Source organism: Lactuca saligna, chromosome 7 (genome assembly GCF_052625555.1).
Source record: "Lactuca saligna cultivar CGN05327 chromosome 7, ASM5262555v1, whole genome shotgun sequence".
Taxonomy (NCBI): domain Eukaryota; kingdom Viridiplantae; phylum Streptophyta; class Magnoliopsida; order Asterales; family Asteraceae; genus Lactuca; species Lactuca saligna.
Window position 1 is genome coordinate 142,227,696 of NC_136423.1, and position 22,736 is coordinate 142,250,431.

The window sequence follows — 22,736 nt, forward strand, 5'->3', positions numbered from 1 at the left end:
TTAAATAGACTATTAAACTTTTTTTTATTTGTTCTAATTACATAATTAAAATGAATTTCAATCATGTAATTCAATCATATCGGACGTTATAATGGACATGATATCTAATTAAACAAATTATAAAATAACATATTTATGCCACCTAAGATTCAATATCATTTTTGTCGTTTGATAATTGATATCTACCCTATTGGTATAACATTAAGATTATATTTATAATATTACTAGTTGTTATTTATAACAAGGTGGTATAACATTAAGATTATATTTATAATATTACTAGTTGTTATTTATAACATAACCTTGGTACAAAATTACAAACTTACGTTGATCATGTGATTAAAGCATATTATAATATTATATAATTAGTGTACTTTTTCTAGTTTGCCCTAAAAAAGCATATAAAAATTAATTCAAATCAAAGATAAACGGGGTAAAATAGTAATTACAGAAAAAAACTCTCGAAGAGTGTAGTAAACAAATATATTCCACTGTCGTCTTCCTCGAGCATAAAAAGTCGGGGCGAAATCAGTCAAAGCATCCTTCGCTGCTCACACACGCATCTGTCACGTAAGCGGATTTCACTAACATACGCAGCAGCGATTCCCTTCTTCCTGCATCTCATTTTCAACAACAATGGTGAAGTACAGGTGGATGTTACTCGTATTGTCTCTGATATTGCTTGTAGAAATGCAGTTTTCTCCTGCAATGGCGGCTTTAGGTGAGCCCTTTCACGAACTTCTACACTTGATTACTAGTTTCACTCATGTTTCTGAGAATATTATTGGATTTCTGGTTTGAAATTGTTATTTTATCTGTGTTTTTTTGGTATGCTTCTATATCGGTTCGAAACTTTTAACGTTTGTGTTCCGGTTTATTCTCCGAGCATTTGAGCTGTAATTTTCTAAACTGCTGATCACTTTAACGCATTCTAGCTATGAATAGTTGAATACTCGTGATTATTCGTTAAAATGTGTAGATTTGTTATCTGGAATCAATGCGCAAGTGAGTAATTCCCAACCGGTTGAAAAAACTGAAAAACGATCTATACTCAGGTAGCGATCAGTTTTAGGGTTTTGAGTTCGCAGATAAGTCCGCCATGGCCGAATCTGGAAATGTGTGGAGCAGGTTTTGGTGTTAGAAAAAGTTACCGGAAAGAATCAGCCAGTTGTATTCCACAAATTACTAAAAGCTTCCGAAACAAGTTGTAATATGCATCTTAGAGCTATTTCCTGATAAAATATTCGACTCCTAATTTGATCAATCCAGTGTTCTCAACTTGTCGGTGCTTTTTTCCCCTTGCATTTATGTAAATATGTCTGTGGTTGGTGAATAGTGGTTTGGAGTAATTGAATCACAATGCTGTCCTCTGATCCTCTCTACTTCTATCAGTACCTAAACTAGGGGTTACATTATATATTCCTTTTAAGTACTATGAAAGACTTTCATATACGAGCATTAAAAGTTAAAACTGTGTATCATAACTATTTTCCTCCATTAAAGCAGGTTGCCCCTTGGACATAACAGGCTCAAATCTTACTCAAGCTGCCATCCTTTGTTCCAACACAGAATCGAGAGCAAGTTGTTGTCGCTACATCAATGCCCTTGTTGCAGTATCTGTTGTTCATTATGCAAATACAACCAGCAATTTAGGAGTCACTCCAGAATTATCCAAAATTTGCCTCCAAACCATATCTGAAACTTTAGAACTACACGGGATGACAAGAAACGCGACACTTTTCTGTGGATTTGGAACCAAAATTCCTGTAAATTATGAATGCCTTGGAAGAACAACTGTTAACCAGATGCTCGAATCTCCAAAATTCTCAAATGTCACTCTAAATTGCAAAGTCCCATTTGGAGAAAATGGTTGTAAAAAGTGTTTGAATTCTGGCATCTTGTTTATAAGAAACCTAGTGGGAACAGGAGACAATACAACATTAAGCACTTGTAGAGATGCAACATTTGTCTCTCTTGCTACCCAAGTTGATGACGTGTCAGCTTTTGAGATAGCTGGTTGCTTTTTTGGAGTTCAAGGCCTCAGTAACATTCCATGTAAGTAAAGATTTATAAAATTCTACATTGTGAGTGGATTATAGATATTTATATGATTCTGTTTTTTTTTTCTATCTTTTTGTAGTTTTGGGATCTTCTCCTCCTACATTTCCACCTGAATCATCTCCAACCCCATTTGCTGCAAGCCCTAGTCAATTATCTTTGACCACACCGAATTTACCAAAACGCCATTCCTATCATCTCTCACTGGTTCCTGGTATTGGTATTGGTGTTATAGCACTTGCCACTTTGATGCTTGTACTAATGATTTTCCTTATTCGTGGGAAAACTAAAGAACTTGAATCCGATAAATCTTCAATGAGAACATTTTCTCAACCAATGAGAAAGTTCCAAGAATGCCCTTCGTCCATGTTCAAAAAGTTTAGCTATAAGGAAACTAAAAGGGCAACTAATAATTTCGGTACCCTTATTGGACAAGGAGGATTTGGTAGTGTATACAAAGCTCAATTTAATGATGGATTATTATTAGCAGTGAAACGTATGGATAAAGTTTCAAAACAAGCTGTTGAAGAATTTTGTAAAGAAATTGAGCTTCTTGCAAGACTTCATCATCGACATCTTGTTTCCTTAAAAGGATTTTGCATTGAAAAACATGAAAGGTCAGTTGTTTGTAAAATAAAACTAGTTTGTTTTATAGATGTTGTAAATGAATAGTTTTGTAAATATTGCTTTCTTGTTTTTGTAGGTTTCTTATGTATGAATATATGGCAAATGGGAGCTTAAAGGATCATCTTCATAGTATGCACATCTTTAAATAGATTTCTTGTGCTAATTACAGAAATACCATTATTTATCCATTTGAATTTTCCTTATTCCAATAAAACCATAAAAGCTACAAACATTTTTACAATTCAACAATTTTGACCTAATATTATTACAAGTCAAAATGGTTGATTTGGAAAAAATAATGTATTAATTGTTAAATTGCAAAAACAGTCATTTTTTTTTTTTTATCTTTTATGTAATTTGCCAAGATTTCTTTAATTCTTATTTTTCTTTTTCTGAATTTGTTATGCTTGTGTGTAGCTCCAGGTGTCCCTCCGCTGAGCTGGCAGACAAGAATTCAAATCGCAATCGATGTGGCAAATGCTTTGGTAATAATAATAAATAATAATAACATAAAAGAACTTTAACATTTATATGGAAATGTATTTTTTTTTTTTTTTTTGGTATTCTGATTTATAATTTTGTATTCAGGAATACCTCCATTTCTACTGTGATCCTCCTTTGTGCCATAGAGACATAAAGTCTAGCAATATATTACTTGATGAGAATTTTGTAGGAAAGGTACAATATGCTTTAATTAATCTATTTATTAAAATTTTAAAAAATAATTCAAAGTTTCATATTCTGATATTTGTGATCCAGGTGGCAGATTTTGGGCTTGCATATGCTTCTAAAGACGGATCCATTTGTTTTGAACCAGTCAACACAGATATCCAAGGAACTCCTGGTTAGAAAAATAAATAAATTCCAAAATTTACTTATTCACAATAAACAATAATATTTAAAAATAAATAAACTCCAAAATTTCATTTAATTTACATATCGAATTACAAAATTGATCCTTATGCTTTCCGATTTTACCATGTAGTAGTCTAAACCTTTATTACTGAATTTACACATAACATTTTCTGATTCCGATTCCGATTCCGATTCAGGTTACATGGACCCGGAATACGCGATAACACAAGAACTGACTGAAAAAAGCGACATCTACAGCTACGGTGTTGTGCTTCTGGAATTAGTAACCTCAAAAGAAGCGATACATGAAAACCGAAACCTAGTGGAACTATGCCAACCCCATATGAGATTGGAATCACGATTCATGGAACTGGTGGATCCCGGAATCGGTGATTCCTTCGACACAGACCAACTGGAAACTATTGTAAGAATCATAAAATGGTGCACGCAAAAAGAAGGGAGGGGTAGGCCTTCGATTAAGCAAGTGTTGAGGCTTTTATATGAGTGTGCGGACCCCATGCATAATGGGTTTGTTGAAGCGGTGGAGGATGAGAGAGGGAGAGGGAAAGGGAATAGGAGAGAGAAAGATGGGAATGGGAATGGGATTAGTTGGGATGGGAGGGGTTTGGCGAGTTCTTCTAGCACTTCAAGGTCGTATTGTAGTAGGAGTTTTTTGCTTGAGACTACTGGATCATATTCATCTCCTCCTCAATCTCCTTCCAATATGTCTTCCATTTAACTTCATATATACATTCGATTTAAGTTTCTACATGTACATACACACTATCATCATCATCATCATCATCATCGTTGCTACTGGGTTTTTTTTTTTTAATGTTGCTATTGCTAAGAAGTAACTACTCTGAGACAGATATTCTAAACAAGGATATAACAAGTTGGGTATTTGGGATTAGTTTAGAGAGATTTTGTGTATTAAAATTTCCTTCCAACTATATTGTTTTTTATTCATTCATTTATATTTTGTTTTTACTTTTAGTTTTGTGTAGTAATATAATCTTATATATTATTTACAATCACATGAGTTCAATCATATGGATAAATGATAAATGTCTTAAAAATATTATTAATTTTATTAAAATGTGACACTTAACCATTTCATATGAGTATGAAAATAAGTAGAAAGAAAAGTCGATATTTAATTTCTCTTATCAATATCAATTATGTGCCACTCTTATAGAAAAACATCATTTGCATAAAACATGTGGGATATCCGATAATCAACTTGCGAGCCATTGTATCTTCAATACCAAAATGTAACCTATCCATAGCTAAATAAATAAAAACAGAGATAAGTATAAAATCCCTAGTTGATGAAAAACACTTTACAATCTAGTTTCACAATTTGTGACCATCTGCGAACCTTTGTAGAAAAAAAGATGACCAAACGTCTGTAGTCTGCAAGAAAACTGTTTGCTTTTTAAAATTTGAAGATTTCTGAAATAAATTGAAATTTAAATAAACCGGTTTTATAAATATAAAAATAAATTTCAACTCCGAAATTTAAATAATTATAGTCTAACAACATTGAAATAAAATAACAATGGCAATCCAAAACCCGTTTAGTAAATGTATGTTTACTAATTTTATACTTTTTTTAAACCTTTTTAATTACTATTTGATACTAATTTAGAAGCCTTATAAAAATTACAATCTAATGAAGCTGAAATAAATATAAGTAAAAAAGTTTTAAAATGTTGGACGTTATAAAAACTATAAGTAAAAATATTTAGAAAAAACATAAGTTGTAAAGAAAAACGTTTTAATTTTTTTTAAACCTCTAAAAAAATTATTTTCTTAAACACTTTAAATAACATTTCAAACTTCTAAAACTTTTTTATTTCGTTTTTTTTTTTTTTTCAAGCCTTTCTATGTTGTAGAAAAAGTTTAGAAAATATGTAAACTTTTTAAAAAGGCTTGTGAAAATGTTTAAATATGTTATAAATAAAGATTGTAAAAAAAAATTAAAAATATTATGTAAAAAGAAGTTTAAAATGTTATCAAAAAGTTTTAAAATGTTATAAAAAAATATCACAAACGTTAAAACAGTAATACAAAAATTGTAAAAAATCTATAAAAAGTTTGTACAAAATCTTTAAAAAAATTTAAACAAGTTGTAAAAAAAATGAAAAAAAATAATAATTTTAGGAAATTTTTCTATAAAGAAAATTCAGATCAAATATATATATATATACACCCCAATAAAAGAAATCAATCTAAAATCCTTTACCCATAAGGGAGTCGACACCTTAGAGATCAACGTAATAAACAATAAATTGCAACCATTTGGCAATTTATCATTATAAAAGAACTGCCATATAAGTAATTATCGTGTCATTCACCTTCAATTCATAATTCATGTTCATCTGGATTAACCACTTTTTCCTTGTCATCTTCACACTATTCCTCTAAAGCCTCGCCAAAATGGTCTACATAAATGGCCATTTTCTCACCATAAAGGTACAAAATTTATATAAAAGTTGCATAATCCATTTCATTTTTAATGCATAGAGGCCAGAATAAAGTGAGTGGTTCATTAATGACACAATAGTAAAGCTTTTCATGTGGTTCTTGCATGAAGCGTTTGAGCAATGTAACATACACACACATAAAGCCGAAGGGATAACATACACATATCATGGAAGTTAATATCAACTTTGAGATACACAACATTTTGTTATACTTATATTTGACATTCTACATACAAAGATTTTCGATTAAAACACAATAATGTTATTCTCAAACAACTAAATGTGAATAAAGGATTCGAGAAAACTTGGGATTATATCAACTACTTCGAAAAAAACCCTAACTAGAGATCTCTTTCTTCTTTGAAGATGTTTGTAAGTTTGTATAGATACATGAGAATGATTAGTAAACTACAAATCTACAAATTCTTTTAAGAAGATATACAAATACAACAACTATAATGATACAAAATGTTATGATCAAAGCATAACTTGAAGAAAAAAAAAATCTCTCACATAACCAAACCATATTCACATAAAAAGTAGTCCCTAGGGTTCTTCAATCATCAACCTCCGAAATAACAACCAACTTTTGGAAACATCAAATCAAATCCATGAAAACATTTTGATGTTTGACTTGTAATCCATAATCACATGAGAATTAAAAGAACACGTGGCATTTCTCTTTTGATCCATCTTTTCTTCACACACAAATCCACTAGGGTTCTTGAATCATCACCCTCACATGCCATGTGGCAATTCTTCTTCAAATCCATTGCAAAGAAAACAGTTTCTCAATCATGGGTTTTTCACAAAAGTTGTAAAAACCACACCTTTTGTTTAAATTTCCAAAAATACCCTTAGCAACCAGCAGCCACCAAGAACTTCTTTTTACTCACGGGTTCCTCAAGCAACACAACAACATCATCCAACTTCTCAAACAACTCCTCAAGTTCACTAACACCAAATCTCCTATAATCCAATTCTCTCTTATACCTTTGTTGATAAATCGCCTCAAAACACCCCAAAAAAATCCTACACGAATAACTCACCAAAATCTCCTGTAACTCAAACCTAAACTTATCCAAACTCTCATCTTCTTCTTCTTCCAAAACTACCCTTTCCTCATCCGAAAACTCATCAGAAGACACCACACCCTCTTCCCTACCCTTCCCTTTCCTATCATTCTTGGGTAAACATTTCCTCAAATACACAAACTTCCTCTGCCCTTTTCCTTCAACCAAAATCTTATCCCCCATTTTCTTCAAAAGATTCACAAGTTTCAAAGTTCCATACTCAGAAACATAAAGAGGCCTCCCAAAACTTTTCTGATATTCACCTGGAAGCCTCCCCAGAGGCAAACACCCACCGAAAGATTCTAGAAGCTTCATTAGTTGACCGGTCAAACCTACCAAATCCCCAGGCTGGACCCACATCTGTTCATAAGAACCAACATGTGGTAGACTATAAGATCTTGATGTTGTGGTGTTGTATTCGGATACCATGTTTGTATTATAATAGCTTTGTGAGATTCCTCTGTACACAATTGCCTCTTCTTCATTTTGAAAATCTGAATTTTCAGTTATTTGGCATCCCATTAAGAAGGTGGAGACATCACGGGTGGGGGGTAGGGGTAGGGGTAGGGTACGTGAGGTAGGGGGGAGGGGGACAAAACCTTCTCCACGAACTACACTAGGCCAATCCCAAACAAAACTACCAGCATTACTTAAAGCAGAGGAAACACCAACACCAGATGGAATCACAAGAATGACAGTGTATCCACGTTGACCAAGAATGTGTAGAGCAGGAGAAAAGTCAACATCACCTGAGATTAACATGATGGAAGAAGGAGGAGGGTTGTCTAAAGCAAAGAGAAACATGTCTACAAGAATAGCTTTATCAGCTGCATCTTTTCTTCCGTTTGGAACATCTATGAGCTTCACGCCTGTTCTTTGACAGCCTTCTCTTAGTCTTCTAGGAAAGGCGTTGAAGTCGCCGTATGCAGAAAACATGGTGACAGCTCCGGTGATTATAGGGTGGAGGCGTAAGGCCATGCGGATGTTTCCGGCGACATCTTCAGGGCGGATGTCGCTAGGGACAGGGCAGTTTTCCATGTCCCAGAGTATGGCGATTGGACCATCTGATTGGTTGGTTGAAATTGGAGAATAGTTTGTGTTTTGCATTGAGAAGTGTGATTGTTCCATGGATCCTGATGATAGAATGAATGCTGATGTGTTTGTGTTAGCCATTAATAGTACCTGTTTGTTGTAGAAAAGAAACTTATTAGCTTCTTTGAAGTTCACATTCGTGTAGATTGTAATTAGGTGAATCGAATTTAAAATGGATATTTAGTGAGGTTTTTGCACAATTGGTTTGGCGTTCAAGTGGAACAAACGTACGTCGATGACATAAGAATCAATCGTATTAACACAGGTGAAATCCGATACTCAACCAAGCTAAAGGATCTTAACCTCAGCACTACGACAATCGAATTGACAAAGATGAATTGGAATAAAGATTCGAGCATCAAATTAAACAAGGAAATCATTCTAAAACGATAAACCACGACCTAAATAGATTATAATTGAAAGAAATACGAAACCAGGAAGACAATTAACAGAATCAATAGATCTGCAGCTGCGGAAATGAACGAATTGAATAGCGGATTAAAGATTCAATGATTTACAATGTTTATAAGAATCAAAAACCCATGTAGAGGGAGAGATTTATTTACCTTGGCGAAAGTAGAAAGGTGTTCTTGGGAGTGAAATTTTGATTCTGAAACGTAATAGCGAGAAGGGTTGTTTTTTTCACCAAAATCTGGTATTTTAGGGGAAAATGAAAATGCTTAACGTGGACCGATCAAGACAATAAATTGAGGTCGCCTTCTACACGGCCCCATTGTGTCTTAACAAAATCAAAATGGATATACGGATGAGTAGATAACTATCAATTACAAATGATGAAGCTTATAAAACTTTATGTATGTTTTATGCTTAAATCTTAATAAAAAATCAAATAAATTATAAGCTAGTATTTTTTTTTTTTTTTTTTTTTTTTAATATCTTATATTGTAGCTGTTAAAGAATTTTGAAAAGTTTTAGTTTTTAATTTATAAGAAAAAGACTTGAAGAGTTTTTTTTTTTTAATAAAAACTTCAAACTTTTATGTTAAACAATTTTTTTTTATTGAAAAGTCGCTTAAAATAGCATTTAATAAAATAAAATATGTCGGCATATTATAACAAATTTAAAGGATTACCTTTAAAAATATTATTTAGATATTTATCTTTTTTTAACATATCATATGTAATTTTATACATTGCAAAAGTTCTACATTATTTTTGTTGAACACATATATCAGTAAAAACTAAAAACTAAACATTTTAACTTAGAAGATGTACTTTTGTCAAACATGCATTTGTTATATTTAGAGTGAATTACGTGTTTAGTCCACGAGGTTTGCTATTCGTAATATTTAGGGTTCGAGCAAAACTGAACCGAAACAAAAAAAAAAAACAAAAAAAATAAATAAAAATAACGAGATAACCAAAACTAAAAAACCAAAACCAAAGCAATAACCGATGGTTTATGTTTGAATTTTACAAAAACCGAAAAATAACGATTTGGTTTGGTTTTGACAGATAAAACCGCCCATAAAAACCGAACCGACCCACATATATATTATTTATTATGTCTTAAACTTTTAGTTTTAGACTTTAGACTTTATCTCTTTAATACTTTATGCTTATTTTCAACAAACTGTTAATGGTGTTAAACTTCAATTTTTTGAACACTTTTATGTTTTTAGAATATTAGAATCCGTACTCTTTATTTTAGTATATTTAAAGTAGATACAATACTATTTATCGCAACGTACTTTCACTGAGTTTGAACCAAAAAACTAGAAAAAAAAAGTAGGAGCTCATAAACCCACAGATTAAAACCGAAAACCCATAAACCCATCTCGAAAAACCGAAAAAACAGAACCATGCAAAAACCGAACCTATATGGGTTTAAAAACAGAAAAACTGATTTTTGATGGTTTGGTACGTTTTTGCCAAAAACCGACTCATGCTCATCCTTAGTAATATTTGTAGTCTACAATATAGATATGTTATACATTTGGTCTTTATGTAACATCCCAAAAATTACAAATATAATTTTTTTAAATAGATTAGCCAATTAAACCTTTACTTCAAAAACCATTGAATAACATTTGATTGATTGAAAACCATACATTATCAAAATTAAGTTTACAGAAACGTGGAAACGAATATCTTGATGCAAGTGTACAATCATGTCGAGCTCTTCTCACGAACGACCTCCAAAATGTTTTGTCTACAACTGTAAGCATAAATCTTAATGAGTTTCCCAATATATCACATATTCAGCTATACATACAATGCATCCACATACAATCCTCGACTCTAGCATCAAGCAACCAAAACTCCTATCCACATACATAAATCATACGTAATGGGCCCACCCCAAGAGTTTGTGGACCCAACCCAAATCCTATAACGGGCCCCGCCCAAACATACATAATGGGCCCCACCTAAGGAGTAAACGAGCCAGCCTAGACTCCTTTGTCGGGAGCTACATCCTGATCTTTCGTACTATTGCCAAAGGCTAAATCCTATTCTTCTATACAATGTCAAAGCCATACATAGTCGGCACCAGATAGACATTCGAACAAACGATCCACCCAAAAGCAATAAATCAGACAAGAACCATACAGTCGGGCATTACACCAAAAGTTCTTAGGCTATCCAAATTGACTACATACAATCTGTTATGGTAAATATTCAAGAACAAACCAATACTATTAATACCCTAACCAATTATGACACCTAGCAGAATAATATTAACCTCATACAAGACTCTATTAGGCTAGCATACCGTGATACTAAGTATCCTAATTGCATAAGCATAGCAAAGAATTAACCTAGTTAAACGTTGACTTTTATATATATATATATATATATATATATATATATATATATATATATATATATATATATATATATAAAAGCTTTGTTTATTTTTATTTTTTCGAAATTTCTTTATTTGTGTTCATTATTTACGTAATTATTATTTGATTAACAAATATTAATAACTATGGCTTATTTAAAAAAATATAATTGTAAAGATATTAAAATCGAAGGAATACAACTATTTAAACGTAGACAATAAAATATATAAAAATACATGAACCGACAGTCAAACCGGTCACTAGACCGATCCAACTAAAAACTGGTTTTTAAAACATTGATATATATATATATATATATATATATATATATATATATATATATATATATATATATATATATGCTATTATTATTTTAAATATATTTAAAATTTATAATTACTTGTAGATGTGTTAATGGGTCCACTTTGAAAGAGAGTTTGCACTAATATGAATAGTAATCGCAAAGCTAATGTGATACAATTGAAAGATTAATGGCATTGCATTGATGTAAATGACGTTAAAGTAATTGTCAATGTTCTAAATTAATAAAAGAGACCTTTTAATTATACTAGTCACTCTTACATTCTTTTCTTCCAAAATGTTAAATTACTTCTTTATCCCCGCCTCCTTTACAGTATCCATTTCATCATTATTCATTGATTGCAATTGATATGCTATTCATTGCAACTGATATGTTGGATATGTCGTGTTAATATATATTACAAATTTTGAATTTTGAATTTGAATTTGGAATTTCCAGTTCTTATTAATTAAAATGATTGCAATTTAATCCCCTTAAATGAGGAATCAATCACGGATCTAAACTCATTAATTTAGCATAGATAGGCTCTCCAACGTTGTGAGTTTTTATTTTCCTCCTCCTTTGCCTACCTCATGGAAGAAGTTAGGGTTAGTTCCACCGCATCTCATTCTTTTCACGTCACCATCGATTCTGAATGTAAGATTTCATCGCCTATATTTTTTCCATCCATGATAGTTTACAAAATCCTAAACGATGCACATTGATAAAGACACGAGCGTTGGTTGCGGTTAGGGCATATTTTATGCAACTTCTACTATTACAATTGTTGTTTGCATAAATTGACCCAATATTTCTATGTCGTAAACCATTCAAGGATATACGAAAAGCTTGGACATTTAATAAATCAAATGATGCATTCTTAGGGTTTGCTGGGACAATTTAGGGTTTAATGACGTTGATTATAACCTTAATTTTTTTTTTTAGTTCTTGATGTCTGATTAAATGTAACTGGTTTATAGTTTCTTTGGCTATAGCAAGGGAAGAGATTCATAATTAATTTGCTGAAAGATTTAATTGTCAACCATTTGGTTTTACTTTTTTAAGTGATTTTCTTGGCATGAAGAACCCATATAATATTCTTCATTTTATATATTTACTACTACCTCCATTCCAAATTGATCGTCCATTTTGACTTTTGAAGTCTTTTTTCTTTAATTTTGATCTTAATTATTTTTATTGTTGATAGATAATACTTAATGTAAAATATATGAATTAATTGTATTTTAAATGTTTTTGCATTGTTATAAGTTTTATCAAATAATATATAACACACATAAAAATATTGAAGGTCAAAGTTGAAGAAAAAAGACTTCAAAAATCAAAAGTGGACTATCAGTTTGGGACGAAGGAAGTATTTTATTAAACCCACATACCCAATTTAAATTAAATTGCAAGAAATTTAAATCTTCTTACGATTATGTGCTTATATTCAAATAAATATATATTAATTTTATATAATCAAATATAAATTTTTTTAAAAAACTTTAATTTTTTAAATTTAATAAAAAAAAATTAAATTGTTTACCCGTTGAAACCACACATTGTAAATCGGTCCATTAAAATAAAAACCAGAAATATAACCCCACCGAAGTATTGTACTACCGGATCATAACTTCATCACAAACCAAAGCTATCAATAAAAGCTACATAAAAATATACCTGGAACAATTTTTTACTGTTAAATAAAATATAATTGGTAGAATATGTTTTAGTGTTTATGCTATTTTTTAGGTTATTTTTATCAATTCGATATAAGAGATATAAAAGATGAAAGATGTATTAACTATCAAGTGTTGATGATGTTTTTGGAGGACTCAATGCTATATCTCATCTTAAGGTCGTGAAACTTTTATCTATTGTGTAGTTCTATAAATCATATACAAGTACAAGATCCCAATTGTTATTTTTGTTAATAATAAACACTTGTTTGAAAACAACCACTAAAGTGTTTAGTGAACTTGAGATTTAATTATTTAAACATTGCAAAACAAAGTGGATTACAATTTAGTGATGTATTTCACAAACTTATATTTTAAAATAAACTTATACATTATTCAAGGAAAACGATAGAATAACTTGACCAAATTAGCAGATAAATAAGACAATATGAAACCCATAAATTAAATAATGGCTTTCTTACTTGTGTATCTAAATTTTGTTTCACCACTTCACTCAATTTCACCACACCATAAATATACCATTTTCCTAATCAAGAAAACAATTAGAGAAAAATTTAATTTGTTAGGAAATTGAAATAACCACTTAATGTAAAATAGAAGACGTATCAAACATTAGTAGGTTGTCATCACAATCACATGAAATCAATATATCAATATATCTCTTGTATAACTATAAAAATTCACATATGGAATTAATATATCTTTTTATTTATGCAAAACATGTAAGATATAAATCATATACACATCTATACATATATATGGTCTGTTACTTTATAAATATATATATATCATCCTGAAACCAACTGATTACGCCCCAAAAAGACAATAAAACTTTTGTTTTAAATAGTGAAATTTGTAAATGAAAAAAAGAAAAGCAAATGTATTTAACAGAAAGTGTGAAAGTACATAAAAACCCTTCTAAAAATATTCAAGATGAAGAAGCCAAGGTCCTTTCAATGGCAGCAACATAGAACTCTTTAGGCATCGTCCCAATCACCGATTCACACTTCTCGCCATTCTTGAACACCAACACAATCGGCACAGCTTTGATGTCATATTCCTCTGCAATTCGTGGGTCTTGATCGGCGTTCAGCACGAAACACTTCACTTTTCCGGCGTAATCGCCGGCGATTTCTTCAATCACTCGGTGCACCATCTGACATGGTCCACACCAACTGGCGTAGAACTCCACCAGCACCGGAGTTTTGCTGTCAAGAACCGATGTGTTCCATGATTTCCCCGACACCACTGTTGCTGTAATCGGAAATTTATGAAGAAATTAACAGATTTGAGCTATAATCCCCAAATTTAATCAGCAAAAAACAGATGAAGAACGCTCAAAAAGGGATCATAATGTTTAATAATCTGAACTAGTAAATTTAAAACAAGAAATCCCCCAATTTAATCTCAATCTAGTAACGAATTCCAGTAACCACAAATATATTCAGAAAATCTTATGATCGAAAATAAATCCCACCAAAAAAAGAAAAATCAAGCTATGATCATAAAAAAAAAAAAAAAAAAAAAAAAACTCCCGAATCAACAAGCTATTTCGTGATTTAGTTGTTAACGAAAAGAGATTAAATAAATACCTTTAGATTGGCGTCCCATGGAGAGGACTCGTAGAGGAGAAGTTTTTTTGGATTGGCGAAACGAGAGAGATGAGAAACCATTAATTTGATGAGGGGAAGCAAAGGAGGAAGATCGTGGTGCAAAGTGGCGATGATTGGGGGGAGAAGGGTGAGGTAAAAGGGAGTAAAGAGAAGAGGAAGAAGATACATTTGCCATGATTGGATTATTGATGGAAGAATCGATCAGATCTTCGTTTGAGAAGGAGCGATCATGAATCAGATCTAACTGGGGACGTGGAGAGTCGAAGATGAAGAAGATGAAAACCAGGGAGAGTGATGCCGATGAAGAAGAGAGAAGACAAAGTGAACACGTTAAAATGGAGAATTTTCAATTTTGTATCGAATGAAAATGAGTTGTGATGGATACAAATATTCAGTTGGTTTTTAAGTAGGGATATTTAAAAATATATTTCTTGAAATGAAAATTATCTAAAAGGAAATTAACTAAACCAACAATTATAAATAGTTTTTTTTTGTCAGTTTTTTAAAAATAATAAATTTCTTCAGAATGTATTATTCCAAAACGTCTTATTCTAAAATGTTTCTTAATTTTCCGAGTTTTTTCTATATTTCTTTTTCAAAGAAGTCTTTATTTTGATCCGAAATCTCAATTTAGAATTTTTTTATATTTCTGTTTTTCAATCAAATGTATGATTATAAGTTATATTATCATATATTCTTTTTTATTATGTTTGTTTAACTTTATGATAAATTTTAGTAAAAAACATTTTTTTTTGAAACTTCAGTACTGTTCATTAGATTTCGAATTTGTTCTTAAAATTTTGAAGTTTTTTTTTAAAGCTTCAAATTTTTAATCCGAAATCCAGAATGTCAATTGGAATTTACTTTTTTGACATAAAAAATATTTTTGCTCAATCCAAAATCTTTCACTCTAGTCTTGATGGTTGTTTTTTCAAAAGCAAATATTTGTAGATATTTTCTTCAAATACACATGTTGTAAGATTACTCAATTTCCCTTATCTAAATATATATTATTCATTTTTTTAATCTGCTATAAGAATATTTAAGTAAATAAAAACAAAAATGTGGAAAATCCTTTTTTTTCTTACCATTTCGAAAAAGTCATTATTATAAAATGTTGTGAGATAATCATTAAAAATACCAAATATACATATGTAATACATATTGATTGCAAAATACCTATATTTATAAGGAAAAAATAATATATGACTATCATTTATACAATATTAGGTATAGGATCAAAGATTAACTTCCATTTAATTAAAAAACACAATTTTATTTCATCGCTTGTTTCTTGCCTTTGCTTTTGAAATCATATTGTTTTTGATTTTGTGATTCATCCCAACATTTATGTATTTTAAATGTGTTGTTTTATTATACCTCTAGTAAGTTTGTTAACTTCCTCCAACATCTACATCATGTACACTTGTATGTTTTCTATGGATTACAGAAAGATATTTATCGAGTTTTTTAATGAACACTTTCAATCTTTCACTATAGTTTTATATATTAAATTTAGATATAGAGACGTACAGATAATTGGTAAAATATTATTATATACGGTTTGATGTGCAAAATTAAGTTTATAAAACTCTATATAAAAATATATACAAAGCCTAACATAAACTCTATCAGATGATGCAAGAAAGATGATAGAGATTTAATTATATTTTGTTAAAATTAAAATTATGCAGTTGTTGATAATTTTATACCTAATATTAGGTACATAACAACCACATATTCTTCAAACCCTATATGTAAATATTATCACAAAATGATAGTTTGGAATACGAAAATGTATGCGAAAACATGACTTTATTTTTTCCAAACAAAAACGTTTTGGAAAAAAATCATTTAACTTTTAAAATCATGAAATACATCAGTGTTAAATTTACCGAAATGTATCTTTTAGTTTGCATCACAAAGTTTAATCATATAAATTATGTATAGCAATTAACGGGCTTTTAGCCTAACGATATCATGTATTGTTTTATCATAATATTTTAATATACTTTCTAATATAATCTATTCAATCGGTATGATAATTTTCCTTTAAAACTTTAACTTGGAGTCTTCGGATACTATTGTGCATTCGACATTATCTCCGCTCTGACCTTCACAATTGTGGTTTTGAATTATATTTGGTCAATAGGATTACAACTACTTTTTTAACAATTAAATATTTTATTAGAAAAAAATAGCAAATAACTAACAATTAATTACATAGGAATAGACAAAATTGGATTTAACATCCATGAGACACGACTTATACTAATCCTATTCCGATTAACAAACAAAGTATAGGAGTAGTCAATCAATTTATCAATCAACAAATTCCTTGCGACAATCTGTTGGCTAAAAAGAATGACATTTTGAAAATTCCAAAGAAGCCATCATATAATCATAACTATAGAATTCAAACCCTTTCTTTTCATGTTGGAAAGATGAATTGTTTCGAGGCCAAATCTTGGAATGTTGATGTCACATCACTTCCAAATGAACCCCCAAAGGTCTGACGCCACTTGGTATAAGAGAAAGACTCGGGTCTTATCTTCAAGGTTAGAGTTACATATGCCACAAACAATAGTCGGAATATCTGAACCTTTCGAATCCAAATTTAACCTAGAAGGAAGTCTCTTTTGTCAAAGTTGCTAATTAAAAGCGTATACCTTACTTGGAATGAACTTATTTCACCTTTTGTTCCTTACTTGGAATGAACTTATTTCACCTTTTATAGGAACAGTACCATCCGGAAGAATATAATCATCTATATCCCTTCTAACTTTTGAAACCGTAAACTTATTAATGACGACCAAATTCCAAACCCGCGTATCTTTGGAATTTGAAAAATGACCATCAATATGTAAATTTTACAATTGTTGAGCACGAGTTAAAAGAGTTTATGCAAGAATCGGCATAGTCTAATCTCACTCCCCCGTGGCACCATTCCATCTTTCGCTTATAATATAATCTTTTTTTCCCAAAACATACAATCTTGGAATTTCTCATCAAAGTGTTGCCTCCAATCCATTGATCTTGCTAGAACAACGTAGAAGACCCATCACCAATTACCCTTTTAATAACATTATTAGCAATGATCCCAGATTCTTGCAATTGGTTGATTGTACCAATAATCTTCGATTATACGCTTATAGTCGAAATAACTCCTACTTGATTTAGTCCACCTTGGCCATGCAAAGCTTTTATAAACTTACACCACAAATCATTATTATTATTGAGAAAGCACCATTTCCATTTAAATAAGATTACATTATTAAAAGCACTCAATGACCCAATATCCAACCTACCTTTAGTTTGATTAGCCAAAACAGCATCCCATTTGATCCAATGAAGCTTTCCTCCTCGCCCTAGAAAAAACTAGCCCTGAACATTTATAGATATTTATTAAAAACACCAAACAACATAGACATAAAGTAAATACCTAGAGAACCCAAAACCGACTTTAAAAGCATAAATCGATTCGCTATGGAAAGTAACTTGATTTTACAAAATGACAACATTCCCTTAAATCTTTCAATTACCTAATTCCATCCCAAAAACCAAGACATCATAGCCTCAATTGGTAACCCTAAATACAAAAAGGCAACTTAGCAGCCTTTACGCCTGTTAAAACCGTAATTATTCCACATAGAGGAAAGGAATATTAACAACGAAATGATTAGATTTTTTTAAATTCACTTAAAGGTCGAAAACCATAAAAAACAATGGAGAATTCTAATCAAATTAAGGATATTTTTCCGACTCTATTCACTAAAAAATATTACGTCATCAGCATAAAAAATATGAGAAATATACAGATCACTATCTCCAAGAGAAATCCCATAATATAATAAATAAGTACTTCTTAGCCACGTGTCATTCACTAAGCCGCCCATAATCATTTTTTCCTGCTTCTTTCACTAAATTGAAATTTTGAAAATGGTCTTCCATTCCTACACACAATTAATATTAATAAAAACATATATAGGCAATAAATAAATATAAATATGCAGATAATATTCTAAAATTGGTGATTCAAATTTCAAATCGATTGTATCCGATAAAATATGGAAGTTTTTTTTTTCTAATTGGAAATTGATTAATTTCCATTAAGTAAATCCCAAAAAATCTGTTGTAAATAAATGCATACCGATATATATATATATATATATATATATATATATATATATATATATATATATATATATATATATATATATATATATATATATATATATATATATATATATATATACGATTTTGCTTCTGAGATTACTTTGCAAAAGCTATTCTTCTTCAATCTTCTTTCACGTCTTCGTAACAAAAAGTTGTCTTCTTCTTCAATCCTTCTGTAACATTTGCAATAATTTGAATTTTGTTGCAGCAGATTAAAAAAAAAATTATTGTTCAATTAGTTATTGTTACCTTATTTGACAATTTCTTTACAAAAATGCCAATTTGTTTTACAAAAATTTCTATAAGGACCAATTCTGTAATATTTGCAGGAATTTGAGTTATTTCTAGATTAATATAGAGATGTTATATGCCATATCATATTTTCAGAATAAAATTTATTTGCAAAATAAAATTTAAGTTACTCGACAAGAAACCCAGATTCAAGGTATGGACATTTTTTTGTTCAGTTTGGTTTTATAACAATATTTTTATTTCCTCGGCAATTTGTATTCCATTTATTTTGATAGCCACGCATCCTGATAACCATACAACACTTTAATCCATCTCTGATACTTTAATTATCTCAATTTTTTGCTTCTACTCTCTACATTTCTTTCATATTTCATTATAGGATTATTAAGACAGTAAAATCCATCTCTAATTGAAAATGAATATGTTTGAATTTATAAATGGTTTAGTTGCAGATGATAGAGCATCAGTGTTTGCTTCTGAGATTACTTTGCAAAAGCTATTCTTCTTCAATCTTCTTTCACGTCTTCATAACAAAAAGTTGTCTTCTTCTTCAATTCTTCTGTACATTTGCAATAATTTGAATTTTGTTGCAGCAGATTAAAAAAATTTACCGTTCAATTAGTTATTGTTACCTTATTTGACAATTTCTTTACAAAAATGTCAATTTGTTATACAAAAATTTCTATTAGGACCAATTCTGTAATATTTGCAGGAATTTGAGTTATTTCTAGATTAATGTAGAGATGCTATATGCCATATCATATTTTCAGAATAAAATTTATTTGCAAAATAAAATTTAAGTTACTCGACAAGAAACCCAGATTCAAGGTATGGATATTTTTTTGTTCAGTTTGGTTTTATAACAATATTTTTATTTCCTCGGCAATTTGTATTCCATTTATTTTGATAGCCACGCATCTCGATAACCATACAACACTTTAATCCATCTCTAATACTTTAATTATCTCAATTTTTTGCTTCTACTCTCTACATTTCTTTCATATTTCATTATAGGATTATTAAGACGGTAAAATCAATATCTAATTGAAAATGAATATGTTTGAATTTATAAATGATTGAGTTGCAGATGATAGAGCATCAGTTTTTTAATTTTACAATTTTTTAACATATGAGATTTAATAAATATGCAAATTGGTTCGTATGTTTTGATTCAAAAGAGGTTGTTAGTCTGGAAAGTGTTTTGAAACCTTTATACCAATGTACTTTACAATTCATAACTTTTCGTATGTCTCTATTCAAATTTCCTTAGTCTGGAAAGTATTTTGAAACCTTTATAGCAATGTACTTTAAGAATAAATCATATGTTTTATCCATGATAGACTAATTTCATTGTCATATAATTAATGTTGCGATTTTAATTTTTATAAGATTACTTTGATTTTTTAATTTTAAACATCTTTGTATCTTTATTTTGGGAAATTTATACTATTGCATTATATTTTAATTTCCAGTTTGTGTCTTTATTTCTATACATTAGGTGATTGTATTATATTATATTTTTAACCCAGATTCAAGGTATGGAAAGTATTTTGACAGTAATTGTTTTCTACACACCTATTAATAAACTTATCAGAAGGAGGGCAAATTCGTAAATTTGCATGTTCCCCCTCCTTCCTGTCAGTTATGGCAATGTACTTTAAAAATAAATCATATGTCATATTCTATATATAGAAACAATTAAGAAAATAAAAAACTATACACTTTCATGTTTTTTAGAAAAAGTTAAATATTTGCATTTTGAATAATAATGAAAGCATCAACATATACAAAAATTGTCTATTTGTAGACACCCTATTTTTAAAAATATTTAAAATTTTAAATTTATAAATGAGTTTTTTAATTCTTTAATATATAGATTGACTGACCTCTTTTTGAGGTGGCTCACCACTGAAAAAGGCCATGGCAACTCTAGTAAGTGAGATAGTAATCAAGGCTCCAACAAGACCTATTCCAACACACAAATGCTATCCTTTTTGAAAATCAAAAGGATTCCTCCAATCTGAAAAATTAATTTGATAAAATGTCAATAAGTTTGTAACAAAAAAAAAACAGTATGTTTTGAGTTATGAGTTATGACTTATGTATGATAAAATGATAATTAATTAATTACCATAGCTATACAAGTCTTTTTGTCCACTTGTGTTGGTGACACTATAAAGTGTTGCAAGTAAAACAGTTGTTGTGAAGCTAAAAAAACATAAAGAAACAAGACAACTTAATCTATTAATAAGAAGTTAATTCAACAATCTAATAGTAAAATAATATTAAGAAGTCATACGCCTGATAAAAAAAAAAGAGTATTTCTGCCTTCTCATCAAGACTTCAACCAATTTGAAGACCAAGATATGGAAGAGCCGCAGCCTCTACAAGCCCTGTCAAAACAAAACTGCATAAAGGAATACAATCAAATCATGTAAAATCTACTCAAAGAGGAGAAGATCATATAATATATAGTTTTACACTCAAACCCTTCCCTCACACTTAAAAATGTGCATAAGATCTTGTCAAGTTATTGCTTCAATTATCAATCAAAAGTACACACATATTAGAAACACAAATAATCAGCCATATTAGGAGAAATCCTTCACCTGTATTCAACCAAAACAAACACCCAAACTATTTCTCCTGCTTCTTTTGTTTTTCTACTTCGTGAACTGCCAAGCAACACCCCACAAATTGTTATTTTTTTCTGTAAAATTGAGGAGGCAACAACCCCTTGGCTATTGATCAAAGCAAGCCAAACACCATCATAGATGGCTATTCCCGGTGAACAATAGAGGCACACCCTCTTTCTCCGTCAGTTGCAGTCGATAAAACCTCCACCGGAGGTGGAGATTTCCAGCGAAACCACGAGGCAACATGTCTTCTCCTTCGCACCTCATTAATAGGAGTAGAAGAAGAGCAGCCTCGCTGCTTTGTCCTTACCCCTTCGGTTTACTACTGGTGATGAAGAGAGCAACCACACGGAGGTCACGGTAGATCGACTGCTCCTTATTTGCGATAGATTACCACCACCGAGCCACTTCCTACCTTCAGTCGTATTACTTCTTCTCGGACCAACTGAGGACCGAAGACCTTTTCCCCTCTCGCTCTCATTCGATGCCCACCTTCCCCCATACTCCTTCACATCTTACTGCCAGAGTAGAAAGCAAGTAGCCTCGTTGCTTCTTCCCTTTTCTGCGGACCATTCAAACATCAGAAGTGCTCACCTCATCACAGCTTCACCCACCAATAATCGATAGCAGCTTGCTGCTTTGTCCTTCTTCTTCCTTCGGTCCAACAAAACCCCAGAGATCATCCCCATGCTTCTTTTCCCGATCAAACGCCATCGGAGCCCTTTCTTCGATCGGTTGTTTCTTTTTCTCAAATTGAAGAAAACGGAGACTTGACCCCTTTCCCCCAATTTCAATTCTTGGTCTAATCGACTAGTTCAGCCCTTCCACTTTATTAGTTTGACCAAAACAGTCCCCTATGGAAATTCTTGACAAAATAAGCTCAAATCTCAAACATTTTGTTAAACCATTTTAGCCCCTCCTTTGGAATTAGATTACAAAATCATTTTTTACTTCGTTTTATATGTTTTCTAATAATAAGATTTTTTACAACTTTAATTTTATGTCCTTTTACATGTGCTTTCACACCAAAAATCAGGGTTTTAAATAACTCCATTTAT

The 22,736-nt window shown here is 30.7% G+C and overlaps 3 protein-coding genes and 1 long non-coding RNA gene across 6 annotated transcripts; 1 reads left to right on the plus strand and 3 right to left on the minus strand.

Annotated features, from left to right (window-relative positions):
• Positions 1-488: 488 nt before the first annotated feature.
• Positions 489-4,536, plus strand: LOC145006060 (Protein kinase superfamily protein). Of its 2 annotated transcripts, none has more exons than XM_078965155.1 (8): positions 489-721; positions 1,504-2,055; positions 2,141-2,675; positions 2,762-2,814; positions 3,103-3,170; positions 3,274-3,363; positions 3,445-3,529; positions 3,738-4,536. In XM_078965155.1, the coding sequence occupies exons 1-8, from the start codon at positions 637-639 to the stop codon at positions 4,277-4,279; spliced, it is 2,010 nt and encodes a 669-aa protein (XP_078821281.1). In that variant the 5' UTR covers positions 489-636; the 3' UTR covers positions 4,280-4,536. The 2 variants fall into 2 exon arrangements, with proteins under 2 accessions (XP_078821281.1, XP_078821282.1); XM_078965156.1 differs by having other exon boundaries at positions 490-721; positions 1,507-2,055.
• A 1,776-nt stretch (positions 4,537-6,312) lies between these two features.
• LOC145005667 (Putative endonuclease or glycosyl hydrolase) lies at positions 6,313-8,892 on the minus strand. Its single transcript, XM_078964782.1, has 2 exons — positions 8,761-8,892; positions 6,313-8,284 (listed from the first exon to the last, which is right to left on the minus strand). Exon 2 carries the CDS (start codon positions 8,273-8,275, stop codon positions 6,887-6,889), a length of 1,389 nt encoding a protein of 462 aa, XP_078820908.1. The 5' UTR covers positions 8,276-8,284; positions 8,761-8,892; the 3' UTR covers positions 6,313-6,886.
• Positions 8,893-13,822: 4,930 nt separating this feature from the next.
• ATHM3 (Thioredoxin superfamily protein) lies at positions 13,823-14,995 on the minus strand. Its single transcript, XM_078962705.1, has 2 exons — positions 14,594-14,995; positions 13,823-14,255 (listed from the first exon to the last, which is right to left on the minus strand). Exons 1-2 carry the CDS (start codon positions 14,787-14,789, stop codon positions 13,930-13,932), a joined length of 522 nt encoding a protein of 173 aa, XP_078818831.1. The 5' UTR covers positions 14,790-14,995; the 3' UTR covers positions 13,823-13,929.
• A 3,859-nt stretch (positions 14,996-18,854) lies between these two features.
• LOC145005381 (uncharacterized) lies at positions 18,855-22,416 on the minus strand. Of its 2 annotated transcripts, none has more exons than XR_013662561.1 (4): positions 21,652-22,416; positions 21,174-21,449; positions 20,929-21,062; positions 18,855-18,963 (listed from the first exon to the last, which is right to left on the minus strand). It is a non-coding gene; the product is annotated as an uncharacterized LOC145005381 (long non-coding RNA). The 2 variants fall into 2 exon arrangements; XR_013662560.1 differs by having other exon boundaries at positions 18,855-19,601.
• Between the last annotated feature and the right edge of the window lie 320 nt (positions 22,417-22,736).